At 50.2% G+C, this 26,699-nt stretch overlaps 1 protein-coding gene across 1 annotated transcript; it reads right to left on the minus strand.

The window, feature by feature from the left end:
* Positions 1 to 1,067: 1,067 nt before the first annotated feature.
* LOC104032421 (mucosa-associated lymphoid tissue lymphoma translocation protein 1) lies at positions 1,068 to 26,699 on the minus strand. Its single transcript, XM_075714509.1, has 14 exons — positions 26,690 to 26,699; positions 26,272 to 26,390; positions 25,799 to 25,952; positions 24,980 to 25,158; positions 23,406 to 23,502; positions 21,280 to 21,306; positions 20,275 to 20,478; positions 14,517 to 14,694; positions 10,774 to 10,848; positions 10,030 to 10,157; positions 9,653 to 9,784; positions 9,356 to 9,507; positions 2,953 to 3,078; positions 1,068 to 1,430 (listed from the first exon to the last, which is right to left on the minus strand). The coding sequence occupies exons 1-14, from the start codon at positions 26,697 to 26,699 to the stop codon at positions 1,068 to 1,070; spliced, it is 1,944 nt and encodes a 647-aa protein (XP_075570624.1).

The following is a 26,699-nucleotide window of genomic DNA, read 5'->3' on the forward strand; positions in this document are numbered from 1 at the left end:
TGAAACCTTTATCAAATATTAGAGGAGCAGGCAGGGAGGGCATGGCACCCACGCAGGTCATCCTTTGGGCCCTGCTTACCTGTGGCTCTCTCTGGACAGCTGGTTCTCCATGAAAGGTAGTGTATGAGGTTGCCCACAGTGAATGCACAGAGACTGGTGCTTAGATTTTTTTTTTTTTTTTTGAGGTTCTTCCTCCTCCATCTTGGTCTTTTCCGTCCCTTCTGCATCAGAGAGGAACTTAGGACTGCACAGGACTTAACAAACTTTAATGCCCCTGTGTATCATGCTAGAAGGGGCACGTGGAAGCGTACCTGCCTGGTGGTTACTACTGATGGAAAACCAGCCTTCATTGTAAACACACACTTGACAGAACATCTGACCTTCCTTTTCCTGGCAAGCAATTGTCTTGCCCCAAGTATAAATACATTCTTTAGAAATACATAAATGGATAACTTAAAACCTGCTTTGACACAGGCAGGACTCACAAGGAAAGAAAACCACATTGCAACCCGAGGAGAGAGCTTATACATTCACACTGTTTTATCTGGGTCCCTTGTTCAAGCCGTGTGTCCCTTGCACAAGTGTGATGAGAGTCAGCAGTTGTAGTTGGGTTTTGAGCCTGTGCCACTGCTGTAGCACGGGTCTGTAGTGTTTATGGGTTTCTTAACATGTTTAATGCTGTAACATTTGCTTTCAGGCAAAGCCTAATTCGCAGAAAACATCAGCTGATGCCCTTGGCTTAAAGTGATGTTGGGTTTTACCTGGAAATGTTACGATTTGTCACGTGACCCTGTCCTCTGCCAGACACGACAATGACTCCTTGCTGATCCTGACTGCTCCCGCGGGACAGGGGTTATGTCCAGCAGGCTTCAGGGCCCCACATGCCACAGGGCACAGATGGGAGAAGCCTTTCCAAAAAAGCACCCTTGGCCTCATTTGGACAGGGTGATCACTGAGGCTGGAAAGCAGCTGACATTCTGATGCATTTAGCACTCGAATAACTGTTACCTCTATTAAAAATAGCACTTCCCAAGGCTGGGCATGCTGGGCATGCCTGCCTGCAGGGGTCAGGGATAGTCCTGCCCTGGGCCAGCCCGAAGTAGTGCCGAGCAGAGCTCACTCAGGTCACTCTCATCGTTCTCCTCCGGCTCGCTACTGGAGTTGGAGGGGTTGCTGCTGGGCAAACTGTGGCCAGAGCCTGTCCTCAGAAATGCTTGCCCCTGTGGGTCTGTGCTCAGTGTTGACACATCCTGGAGGCACATGCTGCCTGTGCAGGCAGGAGTTCTCTGGTAGTTTGGCTGGGAGCAATTCCTCTGGCTGAAAAACTGCCCTAGCAGAGATTTCTGGAGGGTTGTTTGCAGGCTTTCACAAGTCCTCTGCTTTGTGCTCAGCTGGGTGTAATGCAAATCCAACTGCAGGACCACATCTGTCTGGAAGGGAAGAGCAAAGGATGCAAAGTAAACTGGAGACTAAGACTTGAAGCAGAGCTTTTTCACTGTTGCTGCTGTCAACAAAAATGACAGACTTGGCTGCCTGTTCTGCAGTCTCACAGCCCCATGCTGTGGTGTGATGGAGCAATGCTACTGCAAGAGAAAACAAGCTGTTACATATGGTCATGACATTTGCGGGCCTGAGATACAGCTTCTGGATTTCAGGACCTCTCCTGAAATCAGGCCACTTCACTTAAGACCTCATCAGCCTAGTCAGGGCACTATCACTGACAGCATCACCCCCAGGATGCTGGTACAGGGGAGCCGAAGGGGAGAGGGACTGCACCCAGGCGAGCTGCACCCACGCAAGGAATGGCATGACATCCATCCTGGCCATGGCACAGGACTGCTGCATACATGAGAGGAAAGCATGCAAGGGGAGGGATATGAACCACTTAAATAAAACACACATCACACAGTAAAAGCCAACAGTTTTAAACAGCACCACTCCACAAGGATCCATTTGCACTCTAGCAGTATTTTAGATTTTTATAAAAGATGGTGAAGGAATCAGAAAATAACCATATTCATGGCAGCTAAATCCCTGAACATGAACCCCTAGTATGGGGCTGTGCCTGAGACACCTGGCTGTACAAAGTAGGGAGATGTATAATGGAGCAAGAAGATTTTGATAGGCAATGCAGGGTCCAGGTCTCATGTCTGCACTTAAAAGCAATGCTGAATGCTTGGGAAGGGTTCAGAAAAGAGCTCCAGGAACAATCAAGGACTGAAAGAGCTGTCATATGCTGAGGCATGTCATGCACTCAGCAAACAGAGCTCATTGTAGGCAGATCCAGGCAGCAGCTTGAGAGCAACATTTGGTGTGAGCCTGCGTGGAGCACAGCAGATAAGCAGCTGGCAAGATCCACTGGCTGGGTGTTAGTGGGGAAAAAAAAAATCAAATGAGAAACAAGGTGCACACTGCTATTTGGGGAGGGATAATCTGCTGGAATAGACAAGCCAGGGGACTAGCAATTCTGACTCTCTCATGGTCTTTAAATAGTCTGAGAGTCTTTTGAAGTACCCATAGCTTGGATCAGGCTTGGTAGTATCACCCTGATGGCAGGGGATAAACCCTCCTGCTGCTCGAGAACCTGGCCAGCCTGTGAGCCCATCTCTCAGGCAAGCACACAGCCTAGCGAGACACCCTTCATCTGAAATATTTGGGCTTGTCTGATTTCCCCTAGGCTGACAGAGGCAAAGTACAGCTGCCCTGGCCTGGCAGCATGGAAGGACAGAGCAAACCAAGAGAAAGAGGATTGCTTTTTTGCCTTGAAGATCAACAAGCTCCTCTAACATTGATCTGGATGTTACACTGACACAGGTGTCCCAGGCATCATCCGCATGGAGTCACAAGACACACGGTCAGAGGCACATCGAGCTTGAGGCAGTGTGAATGGGGAGTACCAGTTATGTGAGGATGCAAGAGAACCACGGAGATTCGCACCTGGCAGCTCTCTACCTGAATTTTCTGCAATCCACAGAGCTGGAAGATGCAGTCCAGCTCCTCCCGCTTGTACAGAGAGGCAAGCAGAGACTCCACTTGGTCCAGACGGCTCTCTTTCAGGATGGCCATGTTGTTCATCTCCTGGGTCAGGGAAACAAGGGGAAATGCAAGGAAATTTCAGCATCAGCCTGAGCATGGAGGCACAACTGCCCATCAAACATGCTGATTCTCTGCACTCAGCAATGCCTGGGGCTGGCCTGTGCCCTTGAGACTTTGGCTGGTGGAAGTGCTGCATACCCTAATGGAAGTACTACAGAGTGCAAGCAACAGAAATACAGAGATTTTACACGCTTGCCTTGTGCATATCAATGGGAAGACTTAGCTAAACATCCCCTGAGGGCATCTACCGGGAAAACTGTGGTATAATGGGATTTCCAGCAGTGTAGATAGCAGCAACAGCTGGTATCACAACCACGTGTAGCATAAGCGGTGTGTCGAGGAGGGAGCAAGGTTTTCGAGGGCACAGCTGGAAGAAGCTCTGAGTTGTGCCCCCCACCACCTACAGAGCTGTCAATTCTTGCTCAATTACTCAAACTTATCCAAACTGGCTCCATCTCTATGAGATCCTCTTCAGTAACAGTCTTATCCTGGGGCTGTGAATAGTAGAAGAACAGACAAGGGAATAGGTGCCTTATAAAATAGCATCTTGCTTTGGATTTGAGCCCTCTAGGATGGGTGACAGCCCACAGTCCACCAGCCCCTTCCATGCAAAGACACTTCCCTCTGCCAGCTGGCTCCAGCAGCTTCCACAGCCCGATCCTGCCGACCAGCTTTGGCCAATGCTAGAATGTGCATGCTTAATGCATGCTTAAGGAAGGACAGGATGCACATGCTGCCAGCCCTGCCCAGGTTGAGCCCACCCTGCCAGCTTCCTGTGATGGGAAAATCAGTGACTTTCCAAGGCAAAGGTGGTGTCTGTGCTTTCAATAGCCTTTGTGGACTCTTCTGAAGGTGTCAAAGTTGTTTTTGAACCCTGCTATGCTTGTAATACCCATGACATCTTAATCACTAGGAGGAAAACTGTCCATGGCCAGAAGTCCTCCTCATAGTCACCCCACCATTAGTCCCCTCTCTTCCCCATATTTGATGATGCTGTAGTGCTCTCCTCCAACCTTCTCCGTAGCTGCCTCATTGCTGTTTCCACACGTGTCTTTTGAATTCTGCAGACCTGCCTTCCCCTGGTGTATCCTCACACCTGCGACCTCTCCAAGAGTGGCTCCTCCGGGGATTCATCAGCCTGCTGGAGCTGGGATAGGGCTACATTCCCTTTTGTCTCCTTGCAGGCACAGATGTGCTCTGGATCAGATGACCTCTAAGTGCCTGCTTTTGCAATTGTGTTAGCAGCCTTTGCAGACACTGTGAATCTTCAGCAATTAACATTGCACCTGGGTTTATGCTAGCAGGGTAGGAATGCTCAGATCTGTGCTAATGCACTGGACTCTTCTCCCAAACATCTGTTTATTGCTCTGCAATTTTGAGCCCCTTGAAGTTGGGCCACCCTTTTTTTTAGCCTAAGAAATACCTGGTGTACTACAGATGTGACTAGCGCAAATATAACAATATTCTATCACAAGTTAAACCACAGCTTATGAAAAGCCAAGCAGCATCAGGAATTTTGGATGGGGTGAACCACACAGCCCCCCAACTGGACTGAAGCCAGTCCCAAGTGCTGAACATCCAAAACAGATGTGCCGTTTCTCTCCGGCACAGATGCAGGAGCATCCCAAAGTGAAGGAGCAAATGCTTAGCACTGTGGGGAAATGCCCAAAGTCCCTTCAGAATCCATGCAGGGAGGATCTCCCAGCAGCCCGAGAAATTAACTGATTAAATGACTGCATTGTTAAATGATTTTGGATTCAACAGCCAGCCATGTGCTCTCAACCTGCTTCTGCACGTGAGGTTGAGCCTGTGTCCTGTTCCTGAGGCTAGAACCCTCACCACTGGGATATGGACCCTACAGGAGAAGGGACCAAAGGCATCACATGGCCCAGAACGCACAGATTTGGTGACACGTCACGCCTGACAGATGCATGTCCAGATGCTCTAAGGGATCCACGTGGGTGGTGATTCTGCAATACCCTTAGGCAAAACCCCTCCAAGACATTCACTCTTTTTACCATGAAAATGTCATGTCCAACCTAGATCTTCCTTACTGCAATTCAAACCATGACTTCCTTCCATGTTGGAAACAACTTTTTATATATTTGAAGGCCCCCTATCCACCAATTTGCTTTTCTTGCCTAAACCACAATTCTCTTGCTCCTTCCTTTTATTACTTTGGATGCACTTTAGTTGGTGCACTTTTTTCCATGAAGCATGGACCTAAAGCTGGATCCAGTGCTCCAGACTCAGTGCCAGTGAGGAGAGCCAGAGAGGATCTCACACAAATCTCATAGCTCTTGTTTATAACCTTGGCACAGTTTTCTGCCCTGCTTTTGTTGCACTAGCTATTGTGGACTTTGACCAGAACTGGTACCGCAGTCGTTTCCCATCCCATGCTTACACTACTGCTTATTCCTACCCACATGCATGAATTTGCGCCTCCTCCTAATGCAGCCCAAGACACTATTCCTCATCTTTGCTGCAAGAGCATATTGCTGGCTCATGGTCAACCTGGTGTCCACCAGGACCCCCAGGGCCTTTTCTGCCAAGTTGACTACCAGCCTGACAACCACCAGCTGTGCTTGTACATGGGGTTATTCCTTCTCAGGTGCAGGACTTTGCACTTCCCCTTGCTGAACTTCATAAGGTCCTGTTGGCCCATTTCTCCAGCCTGTCCAGGTCCCTCTGGATGTCAGCACAACCTTCTGCTGCATCAGCCTCTCCTCCCAGTTTTGTGTCAGCGGCAAACTTGCTGAGCGTGCACTCTCCCCATTATCCAGATCATTCATGAAGATGTAAAACAGTATTCATCCCAGTACTGATGCCTGGGGCTCCCCATTAATGGCCTCCAGCTGGACTTCATGCCGTTGATCACAAACTTTTAGGCCTGGCAGTTCAGCCAGTTTTCAATCCACTTCACCATCTACTTATCTAGTCTGTTATCTCATCAGCTTGTCTATGAGGAGTGTCAAAAGCCTTCCTAAATCAAGATAAACCATATCCACTGCTCTCCCCTCATCCGCTGAGTTAGTCATTTCAACGCACAAGGCTATCAGGTTATCAGGCATGGCTTCCCTTTTGTAGTCTATGCTGACTGCTCCCAGTCATCTTCTTGTTCTTGCTGTGTTTGGAAATGGCTTCAGGGATTATTGGCTCCATCACCTTCCCAGGGATCAAGGTGAGGTTGATCAGCCTGTAGCTCCCCAGATCTTTGCTCTTGCCCTTCTGGAAGGCCTGAGTGACATTGGCTTTCTTCCAAGCCTCAGGAAGAACACCGTGAGCTGATGGAGACTGGCCTCACAGTCTCATCGCCAGCTCCCTCAGCACTCATGGGTGCACCACGTCAGTTCCCATGGACTTGTGAATGTCCAGTTTGTATAAGTGCTCCCTGACCTGGTCCTCCTCCACCAGGTGTAATTTTTCCTTGCTCCAGAGCTTTCCCCTTCTCTCAGGGGCCTAGAGTCCTGAAGGCTCATCTGACCAGTAAAGACCAAAGTGAAGATGGCTTCGAATACCTCAGCCTTTTCCATGCCCTGTGTCACTAGGGACCCTGCCCTGTTTAGCAGTGGGACCATATTTCCAGATCCTGAAAGGAGCCAGATGCCCTCCTGCAGACACCCATGCATCTCACTATGGTCCCACAGGCAAGATTGGGTGGCCTCGCTGTGGATGTTTAAGGTGGGACAGATGCTACCGTGGGGCAGATGAATTGCCATCTGGTGGCAGGATGTGCTGCCACGTCAGCAGACATCACTGGAGGTCAGTGTGAGCTAGCACCACTGTGGAGCAGGATCAGCAGTCCTGGTCAACAGGGGAGGTCCCTGATGACTGGAGGCTTGCCAACGGCACGCCCATCTACAAGAAGGGCCGGAAGGAGGACCTGGGGAACTACAGGCCTGTCAGCCTGACCTCGGTGCTAGGAAAGATTATGGAGAGGTTCATCTTGAGTGAACTCAACAGGCAAGTGCGGGTCAACCAGGGGATCAGGCCCAGCCAGCATGGGTTCATGAAAGGCAGGTCCTGCTTGACCAACCTGATCTCCTTTTATGACCTGGTGACCCGCCTGGTAGATGATGGAAAGGCTGTGGATGTCATTTACCTGGACTTTAGCAAAGCTTTTGACACTGTCTCCCACAATATTCTCCTTGGGAAGCTGGCAGCTCATGGCTTGGATGGGCTTACTCTTCGCTAGGTAAAAAACTGGTTGGGTGGCCGAGCCCAGAGAGTAGTTGTAAATGGAGTAAAGTGCAGTTGGCAGCCGGTCACGAGTGGTGTTCCCCAGGGCTCAGTTTTGGGGCCAGACTTGTTTAATATCTTTATCAATGATCTGGATGAGGGGATTGAGTGCACCCTCAGTAAGTATGCAGACGACACCAAACTGGGTGGGAGTGTCGATGTGCTGGAGGGTAGGATGGCCCTGCAGAGGGACCTGGACAGGCTGGACCGATGGGCTGAGGCCAACTGGATGAGGTTTAACAAGGCCAAGTGTCGGGTCCTGCACTTCGGGCACAACCACCCCATGCAGCGCTACAGGCTTGGGGAAGAGTGGCTGGAAAGCTGCCTAGCTGAAAAGGATCTGGGGGTGCTGGTAGACAGCCGCCTGAACATGAGCCAGCAGTGTGCCCAGGTGGCCAAGAACGCCAACAGCATCCTGGCTTCTATCAGGAATAGTGTGGCCAGCAGGAGCAGGGAGGTGATTGTCCCCCTGTACTCGGCGCTGGTGAGGCCACAACTGGAATACTGTGTCCAGTTTTGGGCCCCTCACTACAAGAAAGACATTGAGGTGCTGGAGCGTGTTCAGAAAAGGACAACAAGGCTGGTGAAGGGTCTGGAGCACAGGCCTTATGAGGAGCGGCTGGGGGAACTGGGGTTGTTTAGTCTGGAGAAGAGGAGGCTGAGGGGAGACCTTATCGCTCTCTACAACTACCTGAAAGGAGGTTGTAGTGAGGTGGGTGTTGGTCTCTTCTCCCAAGTAGTTAGTGATAGGACGAGAGGAAATGGGCTTAAGCTGCGCCAGGGGAGGTTTAGGTTGGAAATTAGGAAAAATTTCTTTACGGAAAGGGTGGTCAAGAATTGGAACAGGCTGCCCAGAGAGGTGGTGGAGTCACCATCCCTGGAAGTGTTCAAAAAACGGGTAGATGTGGCACTTGGGGACATGGTTTAGTCTAGTGTACCCTTGACTGGCTTAGAGTAGACTTGGTAGTGTAGGGTAATGGTTGGACTGGATGATCTTAAAGGTCTTTTCCAACCTGAACGATTCTATGATTCTATGATGGGGATCCTACTGCCCTGGCTCTACTGGGGTCCCTTTTTGTTCTCCCCAATCCCTCTTGAACCAGCTCCAGACGCAGGAGCAAGCAGCTGGGTCCCCCTTTCTCCACAATCACTGATGTGGGGTGGATGCACACAAACGTGCAGACACACACACATGCAAACACAATTTCCTTGCGTGGTTAGGGAGCTCACGAGGGGAAATGATGCTCCAGCTTGGTAATGGGCAGGATCAGGCTCCAAACCTCCCACTGGACACCCCACTCTGCATCAGTGACCACAATGTACTTAGAGGCAGCATCCCTCCACGAGCAACAAGGGCTGAAAAATCCACCAGAGTCATGCTACGCTTCAGCAAAAGGACTGCAGAAAATGAGGAAGATAGTTAGCAAAAAGGAGCAGCAAATTAAATCCTTAGAAGTTGCATGGAGACCACCAGAAAAGACCATGCTGGGCACATGGTCTGTTAAGAAAGGTGTGAGAAAGGGTGCAAGGAAGCTGGTACAGCTCAACCAGGAAAAAGTACAGGAGGATATATTGTTGCATTAAGATATATTAGCACAGCAGGCTAAGAAGGCATCATTTAAAAAGCCAGATCTGCTTCCAAACACAGAAAACAGAAAGGCTCTTCATCTCAATTGGATTAATTGCAATAATTTAATCAGGCAGGCCAGAAATTGGTCCGAGGAGTAACTGGTTAAAGGCATCAAAACTGGCACCAAATCTATTTTGCAATGCATTAGGAGCAAGGCAGGCAGTCTGTGAGGCACTTATACTTGGAGGAGCACTCAAAGAGGTGTTTGCAGAGAGGATTATTTACATCAGAGGTAGCAAAGAAGGGGATTCTTTTCCACATGGGTTCAGCCTTTCCCAGCCCTCAGGACCCCTCAGGCTCACCATAACCCTCCTCTCTCCCCTGCCCTGGGGAAAGAAGCCCAGCAGGAATTGAGGGGAAGGGGACCAGCGTCTCTGCCAGAGGACTCACGGTGGGCTGGCAGAGCAGGAGATGGGCATCAGCGACGTGGGCTGGTGGGGGCTGCAGCTTGGCACACACGTACATCACATTGGAGAAGAGACGGTGGAAGCGGAGCTCCACCTGCACCCCGCAGGGGAAGGTCACTATTTCGCTCACCAGCTCTGGAAAGGAAAGCCCAGTAGGGTCAGCTCCTCAGAGGGTCCCACCAACACCTCCCCGCAGACCGGTGTCCCCGAGGGGCACAGAGACCCCCAGCCCTCTCCTCCCACCCACCTGGTAGACTTCCCCACACCCTGTATGGCTCACCGTGGCTGCGTCCCCAGAGCTCGGCAGCTGCTCCCGAGGGACAGATTGGGTCCGTCAGGGACCGGGCTTCCTTCAGAGTGTGTTTGATCTCCATCACCTGCTTCCCAGTGACCAAGGGATCACGACCAATGTCTGGGAAAGAGATTTTGGAGGTGCAAGGGTCACTCCAGCTTCCTTATTTATCACCTTTCAGACTGTACATAAACATCTCGGTACTGCTGCCAGGTTACTAAAAGCTTGTACAGGGCATGGCCTGCAATTTGGTTTTTAGGGGTGGATGGCTGGCTGGGATGGGGTGGCATGGAGCCATTCGGTTTCTGCTGCTATCTCTTCTCACCCCCACTACTGAAGCAAGGGATTTCTAGCTCATCCCTTACCTTCTAACACATCCTCCAGCATGTGTGTAACCTTCTTCTCCTGCAGAATATGTTTCTTCAGGTATTTCATGAAGATCCCAGAGCTGAACTCCCCATCCTGTAACTCATAGGCTTCTGCATCTTCACTCCTGCAAGAGCAAGGACTTGTCCTCACCTTTCTGCAACAGAGCAAAGCCCTGGGGGTGACTCAGGGCTTGCCGACTCCCTCCAGAGTCTGTTGGCTGAGTCCGAGTTAGCTCCTCATGCATCAGCACTAATTGCTTGGTTTTGGCCCAGGAGAAGGTGGTAAGGGCATGGGATGGGAAAAAGCAGTGGAGGGGGACAGCAAAGGAGAGCACAGCCTCTTTTGCCACCCTAGGTGGGTGAGAGCAGTTGAAAAGCCAGCAGAACTGGCACTGGAGCAGTCAGCAATGCTCATCCTCATCTCAGGAGGCTTCAGATGACGTGCTTGTGGCACATGTGCCTTGGGAATCAGGCTCAGGCACAGAAGAACAGATTACAGGAGCTGATGCCACCTTCACCCATAATCTGTAACTGATGCACAGGCTGCCACTAGCGATGTCAGGAGGAAGAAAAGAATAGTCTGAATGGGAAACGGTAGAGATGGAAGGTGAGAGCAGAGGATACATGAGCAAAGCTCTCTTAAGCCTCCCAAAGCCACCATGCATGAAGGGATGCGAGGAGATATGGCTGTGCCAGTATTTGGTCCCATGTCACGGTGTGGGCACAGCAAAGTGCACTTACGTGGCATAGCCGTAAACAGTATTGCCCCAGGGTTCCAGCGGCTGTACCTGGGAGAGGGCACACTCTGGGTTGTACCTGGAAGAGGAGACGAAGGCACAAGTCAGTGTTGAGGACACCCGCCAGTGTGTGCTTGGAGAGTACAGAGCCTGTGGGCTCCACCAAGTCCACCTCCTATGGACGGCAATAAGATCAAATCAAGACAAATATAACCACCCATGTTATTTGGGCAGCAATAGTGGCTAAAGCTAGGAGTCCTAGAAAGAACCAAAACCACAGGAAAATGAGTAGATAAGGCCAGCTTTGACCTATCCACACTGGTGAGCTTCTCCCTGCCCTGCAAGTGAGCTGGAGCTGCAGGTGCAGCCATGCCTCCTCGCTCCTGAGGCTGGTTTGTCACAAATCCAGGCAGCAGCACAATGCAGAGCACACATGGGTTCACTGTGGCCTAAGGGATGACTTTCCCTAAAGAACTCGGAGGTGTGCACATTGCACGGCCATGGCTCAACAGCCTGTCCCAGGGGTCTGGGGTGCCCCGCAGCTCCCTTGCAGCCCATGCACACACCTTCTGCCCCAGGACACCAAAGCACACTATGGCTGATACACCTCCAGATCTCTCTGAGAGATGGGATCAGGACATGCACCCAGGTCTCGAAGCCCAAAACTGGTCCTGGCACCCTGGTCTTGATATAGCTCAATGAACACAGACCCTGTTATTTTCAAAATCAGGTAGATCTGGGGTGACAGTCCTGGTTTCCACCAAAAAAGATATCATGGTTGCACTTAATGGCCAAGCCTTGCCCATCTAACTGCAGCCAGACTGAACAGCATGGGGACTGGCTGCCTCCAGTTTACACCAGTGACTTGCAGCTGTTCCAAATTGCACAGGGATAAGAGTCACGCACAGAGGCGGCGTTATTCAGTGTTATCCAATTCTAGCACAGTTTCCTGGCACTGAATCTGGCACACTAAGGAGAGCAGAAGGGACGGTTGTATCACCAGCAGCCAGCACATTAACTACTGCTGGTGGTGCACTCTGGAGAAGTTTAAAGGCAGTATTCATCTGGCTTGTGTAAGTTTTCTAAAGATGATCAGAAGAGAAAATGTGGAAAAGGAGATATGCTTCTAAATATGAACATTGAACAGAGAGATTTATGTGCCCCTCAGCTACTCCTAAATGAATGCAGAAATCTGGGATTCCAGGTCCGAGGAGAAACAAGACATGGGATCCCAAAATAAACTGAGGTTCTGTTGTCCCCCTGCTGGGGACATCCACCCGAGGCTGTGCAGACATGAGTTGATGCAAACCTTTCATGATGGCACCAGCAGACACACAGGAGAAATGCTGGCTCTGGTCCCCTGCCCCAGCAGAAGACAAGTTTCAGCAGGGGCTTGAATTTCCAGGGGCGTTTCCAGATGGTGACTGAACATAGGGAGAGACCTGACAGCAGAGAAGGTGGCAGTGTTCCCTCCTGCTTCAGGCCCAAAAAAAGTCTCATTTATACAGCACATCTCATGCAACCCAGTTCTGATCTGCATCCCAGATAGGAGATGGTGTCCTTCTGTCCTAAGAAGCACACACTAGAAACCCTCATAAATGAGGGAATTCCTGGAAAAGGCAATCGCATCTGCCCAAAATCAGCACATAAATGTCTGAGGCTACACACAGGCTCTGTGTTCCTGGTTCCTCCTCTGCTGAGGCTGAACATCTGCTACCACTTGGCAAAGGAGGATGTGTTTCTCATCACCTTGGCATTTCTGACGCTGACATACAGGGTGAAGAGATACTCTGGGTGAGATCCCTCTTAGCACAGACACAGCTCCTCCAGGTTCATGCATGGCTGAGTGAACCGTCAACAGACTCGCAGCATCAGTCTAACCAAAAGGGCATTGGGGAAAGGAGGCCCCAGGAGCCCTGTTTTAAGGAGTGGTGTAAACACACACAACTATGAAATCCAAACTCTTTGCTAAGCTGAAATGGTGACTTGTCAAGGAAAATGAGCTCAGAAGAGAGCTTCTACAGCAATCCCCCGCAAGCCTGGGGATAACACCTACTGCACTAAGTGCTGTGCTTGCTGTGGGAAAGAGGAGGAAAGAAGTGTGAGATCTTGGGGCAGGAGAGAGAAAAAGAGCTGCCCAACCATGCCTAAGCATCACAACAGATCTCACATTGCATCCTCTTCCCAAAGTGCCATTAAGACTCCACTAAGCACAGAAACTGCTGGTGATGCCAAGAAAGGAGACATCAGCTCAAAAGCCATTTCACAGATTACTCCCTTTCATGTGAACAATCCCCATGCAGCCTCCACGTCACTACAGTGCCCTTGGATGGGCTACCAGCAGCCCAGAGGCACACTGGCCCATCTCCACCCGTGCATCTGCAAAAACCACATGCTCCCACTTGGCCACAAGCCATCCCCTGCCCGGTATCATGCTGGAGAGAGCAGCAAGGTGCTGCCATGTGTGCTGGGGGTGTACCCAGCAGTGCAGGGAAGCAAGTCACTCTGCTCTCCGTGGCAGCAGTGAGCAAGAGGGAGGAAGAGGATGCTTTGCTACAGGGTGTTCAGGGCAGGTATCAAGGGACAGCAAGCTCCAGCGATGCTGGCAACTCAGAGCTGCAGCAGCAGATTAAGTCACAGCACAGCCAGCTTGTAAGCTACTTAAAGCGAGTGCTCCTACCTCTGCAGCTAAAAGGTATCAAAGATTTAACATCTTTCCAGGGGCTGGCAGATCCTTCAGGGCAGTGGTATGAAAATCCCTGTCATCTTTCTGGGTGTTAGTGCAGGAACCACAAGAAGGAAGAGGAAGACTTTTCTCCATTTGCCCTCCAGGTCTTTTCTGACCTGTAAATCTGCCTCAGGAGACCAAAATAAATGAACTAATGAGAGCTTCTACTGGAATAGCCTACCTACCTCTGCTGAAAATGGGCAAGTAGTAATTTTTTGCAGCCCACAAGCTGCAGGATGGAGATCTGCAGGCCAAGGGAGGATGGGCTTTTCACAGACAGAGGGAAAAAGCTGATCCCTGACCTCAGCAGCAGCCTGGGTCCCAATTCACGATGTGACTGCTTCAGAAGCATTTAAGACCAGTAAAAAACAAGTAGCACAGCTTAAAATATTTTCCCCATCATGTTGCACTCTTCTCACTGAGATGTTAACAAAAATGCAGCCAGGAGAAAAGAGGTGAGCTAAACAGTCCCAGCCTGAGCACATGGGGAAACACATACTGTGAAAGCCCGAGGTCAGCAAGATGCTGCTACAGCCTGCCAGGGCCGGGTGGTTTGGGGCAGGGGGTTGAAACACAGAAAGACAAACCCTATGCTTCAGCCAACAATTTATGCGAGGGCAGAGCCAGCTCTCTGCAGGCTTTAGGCAACTTGCCTGTATTTGCCAGGCTTCTGCACCCCGAAAAATCAAGGGAGGGTCTACAGCCCCTTCTCTCCAGCACATCTCAGGCAGCATCTGATGCTCTCTGCGCCTAATATGTGACCGATTGGGCTTCCCAGGAGATCCTGCAAGACCTGGCAGTCTTGCTGATTTTATGATAGAGCCCAATAAACTTTGACAGAGGCCTGGGCTCAGCACCACAACAGGGGACGTGGCCCCAGCAATCCATGGGAACACCCCACGTGGTTGTACAGAAGCCCACTCCTGAAGCAGGGGCTGAGGCTGGCAGCTGTTTCCCCCAACCCCTTGAAACAGCATGCTCTGCCCATCCCGGGCAAGGAAGGGGGAAGAGCATCCTACCATTTCCTGCAAGTGTCCAGCAGGATAAGGTTCAGGGCCGTCTGCTGCTGCTGCATCTTCTGGAGGATCCTCTGCACACTGATGCAGTTCTCAGGGGCATAGGGCTGTGGAGCATCAACGGGGACCATGTAGTTCCTCCCCGAATGTTCGTACCCATGACCAGCGTAGTAGAATATAGCTGGGAACAGGGAGAAGAGAGGAGAGGATTAGTCACGATGCAAACCTGCAGGTCTGTAACCAGCTCCCCACAGCCATGTCCCACCTCCTGTCCTGAAGGGATACTGGCGCAGGGCAGATCTAGACCAGTACCACCTATGAAACTGGACCTACGTTGACTTCACAATTTTTACTTTTTTCCAGTCCATTCCCTTCAGCAGAGTTGGAAGCAGCCCTGAGAGGCTCTCCTGTACTTGTGGTTTCCAGCACCATTCACCAGGAGATCCCAAAGTCACTGGGTTTACATGTTTCCATAACCGTCTGCACTAAAACACCCAAGCTTGGCATCTGCCAGGCTGAATACCATCTTTGTTACACGTTTCAGTTAATCATCAGCTCTTTGCAAGACTATGACAACAGAAAAAGTATTTTACCATGACGAAAAATACATTAACAGCCTTTTAAATGAGAAGCTCCTCAGCTTCCTAGTTTTGGAGGAGAGACTAGCAATGGATTAGGTGATGGGAAACATTCTTCAGCTTTCAAAGGTCTCCTTGTATTTACACACCTATAAGCTGGTGAAAAATGAGATAGAGACAGAGAGATATGAATTCTTCAGATGTCCAGAACACGTGGACCATGTGCTTCAACAACCTCAGACCAGATACTAGCCCTGTAAGGTGGGAGAGGAGTCAGATGCATCCAGGTGTTGGTGGGAAGTCCAATACCCAGCAAGAACTTTGGTTTCGAGTTTTACTCTTAAGCACATGAAACTTAGTAATGGTTTCTGCCTTCACAAGAGATGGCAACATGGGGACATCCAGCTTGGAAAGCCAGCAGTGAGGAGCTTGGCATGGCTGGTGCTTCTCTTTGACCCCTGTGTTCGGTGAAGGGCTTTCCTTCTGCACAGGGATCCCCATGTGAGCTGTAGCTTCCTGAAAGGAAGCTGCACAGTGGCTGGTTACCCCTTTCCAGCACTGATGCAACTTCTTGGGGGTGCTGGTGAAAGCCAACTCAGGGAACTGAAATGGGTTAGAAATAGCTCTGCAAGGTGACGCAAACAGTTGCACTACCGCAATTGAAGGACAGCGAAAAACAAGAGGTCAGAAATGGGAACAAGTGGATAAGAGGCAGAAGCAGGAGAAATTCTTAGTCAGATTCGCTGCCAAAGCCCACGCTTCATTGAGTAACCTCTCTGTTTTCCCTCCACTGTTCCTGCCCCTGTAGTTCGCAAGCCACTCGCTTTGACCTCTGATGCTGCAAGGGATGCAGTGAATGGGGCACGAGCTGAAGGACTGAAAGCATGACCTCATCATATGGAGGATGGAAAGCATGATCTCATAGTAAAAAAGGCCTCAAATCACCTTTGGCTTCTATTATCAGGGGACAACGGAAAGTTACTCAAACGGCTGTTTTCACAGGTGCCCACAAGGTTTGGGTTCCTGTTCTTGTGGATCACCAGCCAGAGACAGTGGTCTCTGATTTGCAGAAGTTTTAAACTTTCATCACTTGTAAATCAAAGCCACAAAAACCTCCCCTGAGACTATAAAAGAGTATAAAATAGGAAGCCTTCTGGAAAAATCAGATGCAGGCACTTCAGGTTTGGCCCCTCAAGTCATTCAGCACTGATGGCTTTCGTCCCTCTGCCTCTCCTCCTGTATGTGAAAGGGAGATGATGACATCCGTTACCAGGCAGCATCACTGACACTTGGAAAAAACTGAAATGTTACAGAAAAGTCCACAAAGAATCATTCAATCATTAAATCTTCTAACTTCTGAGGTCTTGTTGTGCACCCTGAATGCACTGCCAAGTGCTCCCCATGCTATATAAACCACAAAAACTCACATTCAAATAAAAAAGACGTGAGTTTCACATCAGCTGAGCAACTTTGCAAACCTCTCCTGGACCTAATCTATCCTCCTGAACAGGAAAGTCAACAATTTTCCTAGAGAAGGAAAGGGTATTTTTATTTGAACTAACATGTCAACGCTCTTCCCACATCTCATGAGTCAAAAACCTGATCAGAGACAAGCTTCCATGTACCAAATTAAAAAGGGGAAGCTCCAGGCACTGCTTATAATACAGTAAACGTGAGCACGCAGCTTAATTAAGGCATGATGGCATATTCCTAGTATTTCACTTGCAACTTTCTGCTCTCGTTGAATTTCTGACATTATTTTTTTGACTTGGGACTTTTTAGGATGCTTGAAATAACATCCGGGGGATTCCTCGTTTGCCTGAGAGTTGCATAATTAGACCATTCAGGGGATGTTTGGGGCCTTCAGAAAGTCCTCTGCAGCTTTTCTAAGAGAAAAACTGGAGGAAAAGCAGGCAGATGAGCCACCACCTCCATATGGTGAATTAGAGAAGCCTTTGGATCACCTCGAACGTGCAGCCATATAATATCCCTGTGCCTGAAAATGAAGCAAGTTTTTGCACTGGGCTTGAGAAATCTCAGAGAAGGCTGAATAATAAGAAGGACAAGGTCCTGCATGGGGACAGATAACCCCAGGCAGCATTTTGGCTGGGGCCAAGCACTGGTTGAGCAGCAAGCCTAGGGTCACAGCAGACACCATGCTGAAGATGAACCAGGACTGACTGAGGACAGAGCTACACTAGGAGATGCAGGATTGCCAAGGAACCTGTCACTGCTCTCCTTGGCCCTGAGTAGACCCCACTTAGATCCTGTGTCCATAGGGACCTCAGTTCAAGAGGAAGGTGGAGAAGCTGGAAAAAGCAGAGGCTACCAAGATGTTGGGGCCCAGGGCCTGGGAGAGGAGGGGGAAGGAACTGGGCTGGGATGGTGAAGGTGAAGGGAGGTCTAACAACAGCCTACAGTTCCTGGAGGGGCAGTTACAGAGACAACAAAGCCCAACTCTCCTTGTTGGTGTGGACCATACAACATGGGGCAATGAGCACCAACCCATGGAGGGTCATGTTTAACATGAGGAAAGACTTCCATGGAGGGTGGTGCAGCCCTGGGATGGGCAGGTGCAGAAGTGGGGGGCTCCATGCCTGGAAGTCTTCAAGACCTGATAAGGAGAGCCACAACCAACGCTGACCTTGTGTTGATGACTCCAAAGTCCCTTCCCACTAACCCCTGTAGCAGTGTAAACCACAGACAGGTCAGTACGGACACACAAAGGAGGGTCAGCCACCCAGAGCACCCCCACAATAAAAAGGAGGTCTAAGGAGATCAGACACATCTTCTTCAGCTCTTATCAGCATCCTGAAGTGAAACAAAACTCTAGAAGCAACAGGCACTGTGCTCAAACACCAACCCATATAACTATGTCCTTTCTTCTGATCTGTACCAGCAGAAAGATGCATGAAGGCCCCAGCTGCCTCTGCAGTTAAACTCTCTGCCGCTGGAGTTAAACTTCAGAAGACAGCCAGCATGCTTCTCGGGCATGCTAACAGGTATGTCCGTGTTACACCAGTCTCCCACTTCAGTCCAGTGACAGTCTTTCACCAGTCAGCCCTCTCCTCCCAGTTCCCTGCTTCACTCCATACATCTACGCAAAGCTCTCCTGACTTCAGCTGTGGTGGTTGCTACATGGCAGACGGCACCTCCAGGTTCCTTGAGCAAGACAAAACAAGTGGAAGCACCGGGATGCCTCTGTGCAGGTGCATGTCTGAGGCACCCAGATGGATGTACAGGACCGGCTACCACAGGCACCCCTGGGGTCTTTGTAGTTTTAAGAGGCTGCCTAGGTTGTTCCTGGAGCTGCTGTCTCGCCACTGTCTTCCCATGCATATGAGTTACATGAATCCTAAACCTCTCAATCGGTTCTAGATGTTTGTCCTGGAGCTAGTGCATTGAAAAATTGATACATAGGGTTTAGGAGGTGGTGTTAGCTTTTTCTAAATGTGTGTTTTTATTAACAAGACAAGTAAATTTCAAGGATTTGCACTTCACCTGATTCTTTTAATTTTATGTAAGGAGAACAGCTGAAGAAATGCTTTGAAGATGCATCACAGTGAGAGGCAGCACACTTCAGATGGAGGAACGTTGGGGCAATCAGCAGGCAGACTGACCCAATGCCCCACCATTAAGTCAGCATGCCACCAATTACGGCAAGAGTTCTCAACTCAGTCACGCTGCTGGGACCAGCCTGCACTGGGGTTCACTGCCTCCAAATAACAGTAGACCACTCAGCGTAGAAAGCTGTAAAGAAAACCATCATCCGGAGCAGGCTATGCCTAGCAAACACTTGAGGCTTATCAAGGTTCAGTAACTTAGCTGTTAATGTTTTCCCTGCCAGTGCACAAAATCAATTTTGCCAGGAAGGATCAGCAGCCATGAAAGCAGAAAAGTACTAGAAGTTTAAATAAGGCATGACAGCATGAAAGGTTTGCCATTTCCAAATCTTTTTTCTCTCCAATGCTTATGAAAACAAGGGAAGCACCGCGGACAAAATGCCATTTGGTCCTCATGCGCTATGCATAGAGGGTAGGAACGGCAGTGCTGTGGGAAAAGCATAGCAGCCCCCCAGGGATGACTCTGGCCTGGGAGAGGAGGTAAAGCCTGAGATGTAAGGGGATTTCAGAGAACAACCACAAAAGGAAGCTGCAAGTGAAGTCATAGGAATATGCTGTCATCAGATGACATGCTTGGCCACAGTGGCGACAATCATGTACTGCCCTTCCCTGACAGCTCAACCTCCCTTAGTGAGTCAGTGCTTCCTGGAATGAGGTGGCTTTGCAGCATTTCACTTGTGGCTGTGTCCCTATCCATTGCACAACCTCTGAACCTCATGCTGAGCACCGGGCTGGACTTGGCCTGTGTTGACTTTTGCTGTCTTAGTGCCCTGGTATGCCACACAGCTGGGAGGGCAGTGAATATAAGCCTCGTGCTAAGGTTTGGAAGCAAAAAAACCCATCTGCCAGGTGTTTTCAGGGTATCCATCAGGCTGGGAGAACCTCAGAAACCCCAAAGAAGCTACTTTCACCACCAAATCTGAACACCTGCTTTAAGACCCACAAGATCTGCCAGTTGGTTTTGTGTTTGAGGAACGCTTCCTGCTGAGGACAGCGTGCGATAAGCTCAAAGCCCAACCTCAAAGCCTCCTGCAGCTGGGAATGCACTTCTGCAAAAAAGCTGTCAAGAGGCTCAAATTAGACCATCAGGAGAGAGAAACAAGGAAATCGTGGCCGGCTGTAGCAGTCATGGCTCAAAAGGAGCTCCTTTCCTCACAAAGGAGCATGGTGGGGACAAACTGACAGTCAATCTCCTCAATTTTTCACCTAAGGAAAAATCAAAAGACCTTCTCCCATTTGCCATCAGAAGCTCTGGGTCCCCAAAACCTCAGCATGAGACCATGCTGTTGGAGTTGGAGGTGAGCCACATGATGGAGAAACACCTACTTTGCCTGCCTATAATCTGGCCAAAACCGAACAGCATTTACCTGGGGGCTTCTGCCAAGCCTGACACCGCTGCAGACTGTGCCACAGGGTTCCTCTGCCGCCCCTAAAGGAAGGTTCAATTTCTTCTCTTCTAATTCAACAGCTGTTTGGAAAATTGCCAAATCCCTGCTCCTCCCTGGCACTGACTGCTGCTACCTGCACATAGGCTATCTTACCTTACTGGCTTTGCCTTACCGTAGACTCCCTTCCCCAGGAGCTGCAGGAACCGACTGACCGCTGTCACCATCTCAGCCTTGTTCAGGTCCAGAAGGGAGACAACCTGGAAGCCCAGCTGCTCCAGAAGAAGACTCAGCTCAAACACATCTGTGACGGGAGCCATCAGGTTGGGATGATGCTGGTAGCAGTTGTTGCCCACTAAAAGCGCTATCTTGCCTGTAGCTAACGGAAACACCAAATGACAAAGCTGTAAATGCTCAGCAGGAGGTGAGGTCTCACTTCCTTTGGCTGAGTGAGGATACAGGAAATCTTTTCTTACATCTAGGCAGGTAGGATAGACCCTAGGCTGCTACAAGCCTGGAGCGCCCTTCAGAAAGCCCTCAGCTTTCTGAACACTTTGACAAAATACACAAACCAGCATTTTGAAAGAAAGACTTGAAAAGTTTTCACGTGACAACCAAAATCCCAGAAGTGCAGGAGGATTTATGCTACGGAGGTTATTTGGCACCTGCCCTACCATGACTGCAGGCCTTGTGTGCCAGCGGTGCCTAGGAGGGCAATGCACTGAGCTGGCTAAGAGGTCCTTTTCCCCACGGGGCTGAAGGAGAGAAACCATGGGCTCCTGCTTTCATTTTATCCCCACCTTCCACTGTAGGAAAACCAGATTTATGGCACTCAGTAGTGGTGGGAGCAAGGAGCTTTGCTGTATTTCAAGGAAGGGAAAAGGTGTCATGTGAACACTTTTAAACTCATTTGGTGGGCATGGAGGTCAAGACTAGGTTAGTCATTAGGAATTATCCTACTCCACTTGCTGAGAATGATCAGGACTTGGCAGGGGACAGGACTCCTCCTGTGCCTTGCAGCTCTGATCCCAAAAGCACAGAACCCATGACAACATGGGCGTAAAGGCTTGAAGCGATCTCTGTAGGAAAAGCACTCCTACTCCCTGTCCTCCCACCCATCCTGGAGCCTGGCTTTAATTAAGGGAATAAGTGCTCAGGAAGAAAAGATGACAGTACTCACCAAAAAACTTTTCAGAACGACACGTACCTGGAAAAGAAAGAGGTAAATGATAAGCCCATGCCCAGCACCCAGTGTCCCAGTGCCAGCTCTCATCTCAGGTCTGAAACGTGCTCCAACATCCCCCAGCAATGCAAAGCTAGATCAAAAACTGTGGAGCATCCGCGCAAGCAACATTCCTCATGCCAGTTCTTCACAGCCTGATTGCTAACCTTAAAGACATTGGTCTGGCGATTTTGGGAGGATTGATGAAATGCTGCCTGATTTATGAAATCCTGAGCAGCTCGGAAGCAAAGATTGGAGAAGAGGCAAGCCAGGGGAAGGAGGGCCAGCACAGAGGAGCTTGTACCCATCAGCAGGTCTGCAGTGCTTGTACCAGCCCTGCCTGGCTTCTGCGCTTCCCGAGATGACTTGCCTGCTCCCTCACTGCAGTGAAAGCAAAGGAAACACGACTCAAGATCAACATAAGCTTCAAAACAGAGAGCTTCTCCCCATGAGCAGTCAGCACAGAGGAAGCCGACTGTTTGCTTTTGATCACAGTAATATTCCCAGAGCCTTTCACCACCCTGCTTTGCCTTTCCCTGCCTTTTAGCAGTTCTGGCTCAGAAAAGCCACCCTAAATGTGACTCACTTTCATGAGCTCCACAAGCTCCCTTGCCCAAGCGCTCCCAGCCTCTTAAAATCATAATTATCCTAACAGCTCCAGCTTTTCCTATTTAAATTAAAAATAATTTAAAAAATACAGCCCAGGAGAAAACCCTAAAGCCCTACAGGCTCTAAAAGAAGAAATTAAGGGCATATTTTTAATTGCATAAATCTCATGTGTCTGGAAGACCTTTAGCAGCTGAACCAGTGTTGCTAATGCTCCAGGGGTGCCTGGAAAGCCATCAGAACAAGCCCATTCATCCTTTTCTGCCTCTGACAGAGCTGACTGTTGCATGTTAAAGCTACCTACCCATAACATTTTGAACCCAACCTAATCCTGTGCCGTCTTCTCACTGCCTGTCCCTCCTGGATGCTATTTTGCCAGCTGTGAGGAGGCAGGGAGAGTGTCCTCTGGCTATACAGGACCAGTTTGCACTCTGGAACAATTTTAAAGCCAGGCTAAAAGGCGAGATGAGAAGCTTATGGCATAGAAAAATCTCTAGATGGAGTAAGGAGCCAGCAAAGCTATCCCATGCTATTCCTGTCTCACAGCAGGGCAAAGGCAGAGGGCCAAAGCAGCCATCACACCAAAGGTGGAACATGCCTGAGGCTCTGGGGACCCTTCTTCTCCCTGGGATCCATCAGCTCATGCAGCATCAGGCCTGGGCTGCCAGTCCGAGGGGCCTAAACCTTCCTGAAATAAACACCATCCTTTCCAGCTCTATGCATCTGAGAGCACCACTTCATCTCAGCAAGAATGTGAATGAGTTTTAGCAAAGGACACCGCTGTGATTTGGCTGGGGAACAATTAAACCAGCACCTTGGCAAGGCAAGAAAACTGCAGTGAGTGTCTGAGAGCGCTCAACCTGCTCTAACATGGCAGATTTCTGACAGACTGCAGGACCCAGCAGCATCCCATGCTGCAGTACAGTGGATCACCGGGTTTTGGGTTTATTTTCTTTTAGACGCCACTTCCCTTGCTACCTCTGAACCCCATTATCAAGGAATCCTATTTATCACAGGGCTGATGGATGCCTGCTGAGATCATCGTGTCCAGTATATAGAGGGTGTGAAATTGTGCTCTGCAGGCTGTTCCTGTGACAGCTGCCACAGGACTGACAGGACACTCCAGCTTCCCTGCAGAGCCCCATGCTGCTTTTCTACTCTGAAGTCTTACCTTCAGCTCCCTGCAGAAGCAGTATTTAAAAATGGTAGCCTTTCTTTTTGTTAGTAAAAGTGTGCAAGATCTGTCCAAGCTGGGGGAAGGTGCAAGTGTCAGAGCCATGCATCCTACTTCTAATCCCATGCCCTGGAGCCCAGCTTCCCCTGCACCGATTGAGCCACAGGGTAACATGCCAGCTGGGCTCCTTGTTCACCAGCCCGGCAATTCCAGGAGAGGACACTAAATTCCTGTCTGCCCTCTAATTACTTTCCATGCTAGAAGGTGACTTGCAGCAAAGCAGACGTGGGTTGGCTCTGCTCACCTATGTGAATATCCACAGCGCTGGTCCACTGCTCTCCGTGGCTATTGGAGGCACAGCACAGGTACGTGCCGGAGTCACTGACCTTTGCGTGGGTGATCTAGACAGATCAAAAGTTAAATCACATTATTTATGGTGAAAGTTTGTGGCCCTCTGCTGGTATCTGCCAAAGGCACCCGTGTTCCTGGAATAAAAAAGTCTTTTTTCTTCCTGATCACAGAGACCTTATTCCTTGCCTCACGAAGCTAAGAGATTTCCCATTACTTTTGTCTAAGAAGCTCAGTAAGGCCACATGCTAAAGTCTGCTGCTGACCCCAGCTTAAAAAGTGCAAGAATTCTCTGCCTAAATGCCTTCCCTTCTTTTTCCAGCAGCCCCCCAAACCCTGTGTCATAGCCATACTCTGCCCCATGAGCCACACTGGGAGGACAATGCATGGCCAACATCAGAAGGTTGCCTGGTTTTCCTCTTAGGTGACATTTTACAGATTTGTGATCACGCCCATTGCTCTCTTCTGACAAGTTTTCAACTCTTACCCATCTCTCTTGACATGGGACAAGAATCAGAGCAGTACTGGCTGGCAAGGACCTCTGTGGTTCTCCAGCCCAGGCTCTTGCTTGGAGAGGAACTAAAACCACCACTGGGTCAGGTTGGCCATGGCTTTGTGTAGTCAATTACTAAAAACCTCCAAGGACAGAGATCTCGCTGCCTTTCTGGCTCCAGTGCAGCTCCACCCACCTCCAAACGAAGAATGTCTTCCTAATCCCCAGCCTGAACTTCCCTGTGAAAAATGCAATCTGAGGCCACTGTCCCCTATAATATCACCTACCCCTACAGAGAAGAGATTGGATCTCTTGTCTTCATTACCCTTCACATGATGGCCCAGAAGGAAATCTGCCTTTCTTGCATCAAGAAGACAGCACTGATTTACATTCAGCCAATGACCCAAAATAAACCCAGTCCTTTTGCTGTCTCCATGACTCTCTTCTGTCAGGACTAACCACTTTTCCTTCTAGCTCTCCCACAGCTCCATCACTCCACAGTCCTCTGTGCAGACATACAATAGCTGTTCTTGTGCCACTGCTGCAAAAAGGCATGAGACACGTGCTGAGAGCCCTTAACACATCTATGAATTGGTTACTTCTTAGAGAAACATCCACGGCTTTGAAAGAAGCCCATAAAATGTACTCCCTCTTCACCCAGAGTCCTTCAGTCAGCTGTCAAAGCAACAACGCTGATATGTGGAGTGCTTTCTCACAACCCTGCAACGTGGCAGGGAAAGATAGCTGAGCATGAGGCTGCTTCTCAAGGGCTGGAGAGATGGGGAGGACAGGCAGGAAGAGACTGCTTTGTGCTGGCATTCACCTGATCACACAGATCAAAGCATGCCCGTGCCCTGACATGCAGATGAGCCAGACTTAAGGACTGCCACCTGTCACGTCCAGGATGACAATAACACAATTTTCAGCAGTCTCTCCAAGATTTCTGAGGCTCTCCCACACCCACCATCCAGCAACGAGCTTCTCCCATCACCCACCTCAGCAGCCAAAGTTTCTGAACTATTCCAAGGCAATGTTACCCAGAGTCTTTTTTTCTTCTGGTGTTCCAGCAGGTTCCCATTCCGGTACCACTGGTAGCTGGGGGCTGGAACCCCCATGGCAGCACACTGCAGCTGTAGTGGCTTCCCCACCTCCACCCTCTGCTCGGTGGGGTTGAGGACGATGACCGGTTCTCCTCGCCAGAGCCGAGGGGGCAGTCCTGTAAAGCAGCGGCACAGAATTGGTCCGCAAGGACAGCAAACAATGGTGATTTTTCCCCCCTGTATAGGACTCTGTGCATATTGCCAGAAAGGGAACTTTTTCCACCTGCGTCAAGAGATGCCATCCCACAGGACATCACTGCTGTGCTCTTCTGCTCTGGAAGCAGGTAATCCTTGAGAGCAACACCCGCAATAGCAAATGACATGCCAAAGCCCTGCCCCTGGCTTCCCAAACCTGACATTCACCCTTTCCTGACAAGGGTGCAGTCAACCTGCTGAGGTCAACCACACCCACAGTTATTTTTGCTCAGCTTTGAAATAGTCAGATTGCCTCTTACAGTCCCAACGCAAATGGGCAAACACCCGGTATAACTCTGGGAAACCCACAGCAAGTGATCAGCAGCAGAAGCAGGTACATACAGCTGGGGTTACTGGAACCGTGACAGGGACCTGAACCATCCAGAGGATGGACACAGCGGTCTGGCTTAGACCTGCAGGCTCACATCACTGGAGCAATCCTTCTGTATTGTGATTTTCGAGCTGGGAAGACATGCTGCCCCAGGAACTGCACAGGATCTTGCACTGTTGCAAGGGTGGGCAAAGCGTAAAATACAGAAATGCTAGAAGACACACTGGTACCTCTGGCGACACACTGATGGACCTCCACCTTCACCCAGTCGGAGAAGATGGCATTTTTGTAGAGGTCATTGATTCTGCAGGTGTAGAGCTGGGTCTGCTGTGCTGTGATGGGCAAATCTTGCTTGGTGGCACCAGGAATCTGGCGGCAGACAGACTAAAGGGGAAACACAGGCGGTGGGCTGCAGGTCCCCCTTCATCACGGTAAAGCACCAGCAGGCCCCTCTTAAGAGCAGGAAAAGCGGATATCCCTGGTTTCCTCCCCTCCTCCAGCTGCAGGGATGCAGGAGAAGGAGCTTTTCCATTGCATGCCCCCTCCCAGCACATGCAGAAGCCCTCAGCATACACACACATCCTATCCCCCTCTCCTTCTAGCCTCCTGGTTCCCACCAGGTCTGCCAGAGGGCAGTTTCATTATTGTGGGCAGGGGCCCAACCTGGTGTCATATGCAGGGCCACCTCTGCTCCCATCATTACCTGGTGCTGACAAAACCACTGATACTGCAGCGATGTGCATCCCTCAGCTCTGCACCGCAGGGTGAAGGAGTATCCCATGGGGACGGATACGGAGACCGGCTGCTCGGTGATCGCAATGGCTGTGAAGAAAGAGGACGTGGAGGTGGAAACAACCCGGCAGGCACAACCCAAGGGTTCGCTCCCACCCAGCGGCCAGGTACACTGGGCTGCAACATGGGGCCCCTGGCACCCATCCTGGGAGGAAGGGAGATTTGGAAAAACAGGGATGCTCAGCCTCCTGTGCCCAGGGGATGCCAAGAGGCTTTTTAGGGTGGTCTCTTGGCGCCCAAACGCACGGGCGGTGGCACTTTTTGCACTGCACAAGGCAAGGGGGATCGCCCAGGCAGAGCCGCCCACTGACTCCCAGGCAGCCGCTCACCTTCCTGCAT

The sequence above is a fragment of the Pelecanus crispus genome, chromosome 7, assembly GCF_030463565.1.
Source record: "Pelecanus crispus isolate bPelCri1 chromosome 7, bPelCri1.pri, whole genome shotgun sequence".
Lineage (NCBI taxonomy): Eukaryota > Metazoa > Chordata > Aves > Pelecaniformes > Pelecanidae > Pelecanus > Pelecanus crispus.

Coding starts and splice junctions, on each gene's coding strand:
- LOC104032421 (XM_075714509.1), bottom strand. Junction 23,503..24,979: donor AGAAGAAAAAAAGACTCTGG/GTAACATTGCCT, acceptor TGATCTGTCTAG/ATCACCCACGCAAAGGTCAG. Junction 10,158..10,773: donor ACTGTTTACGGCTATGCCAC/GTAAGTGCACTT, acceptor TTGCTCTTGCAG/GAGTGAAGATGCAGAAGCCT.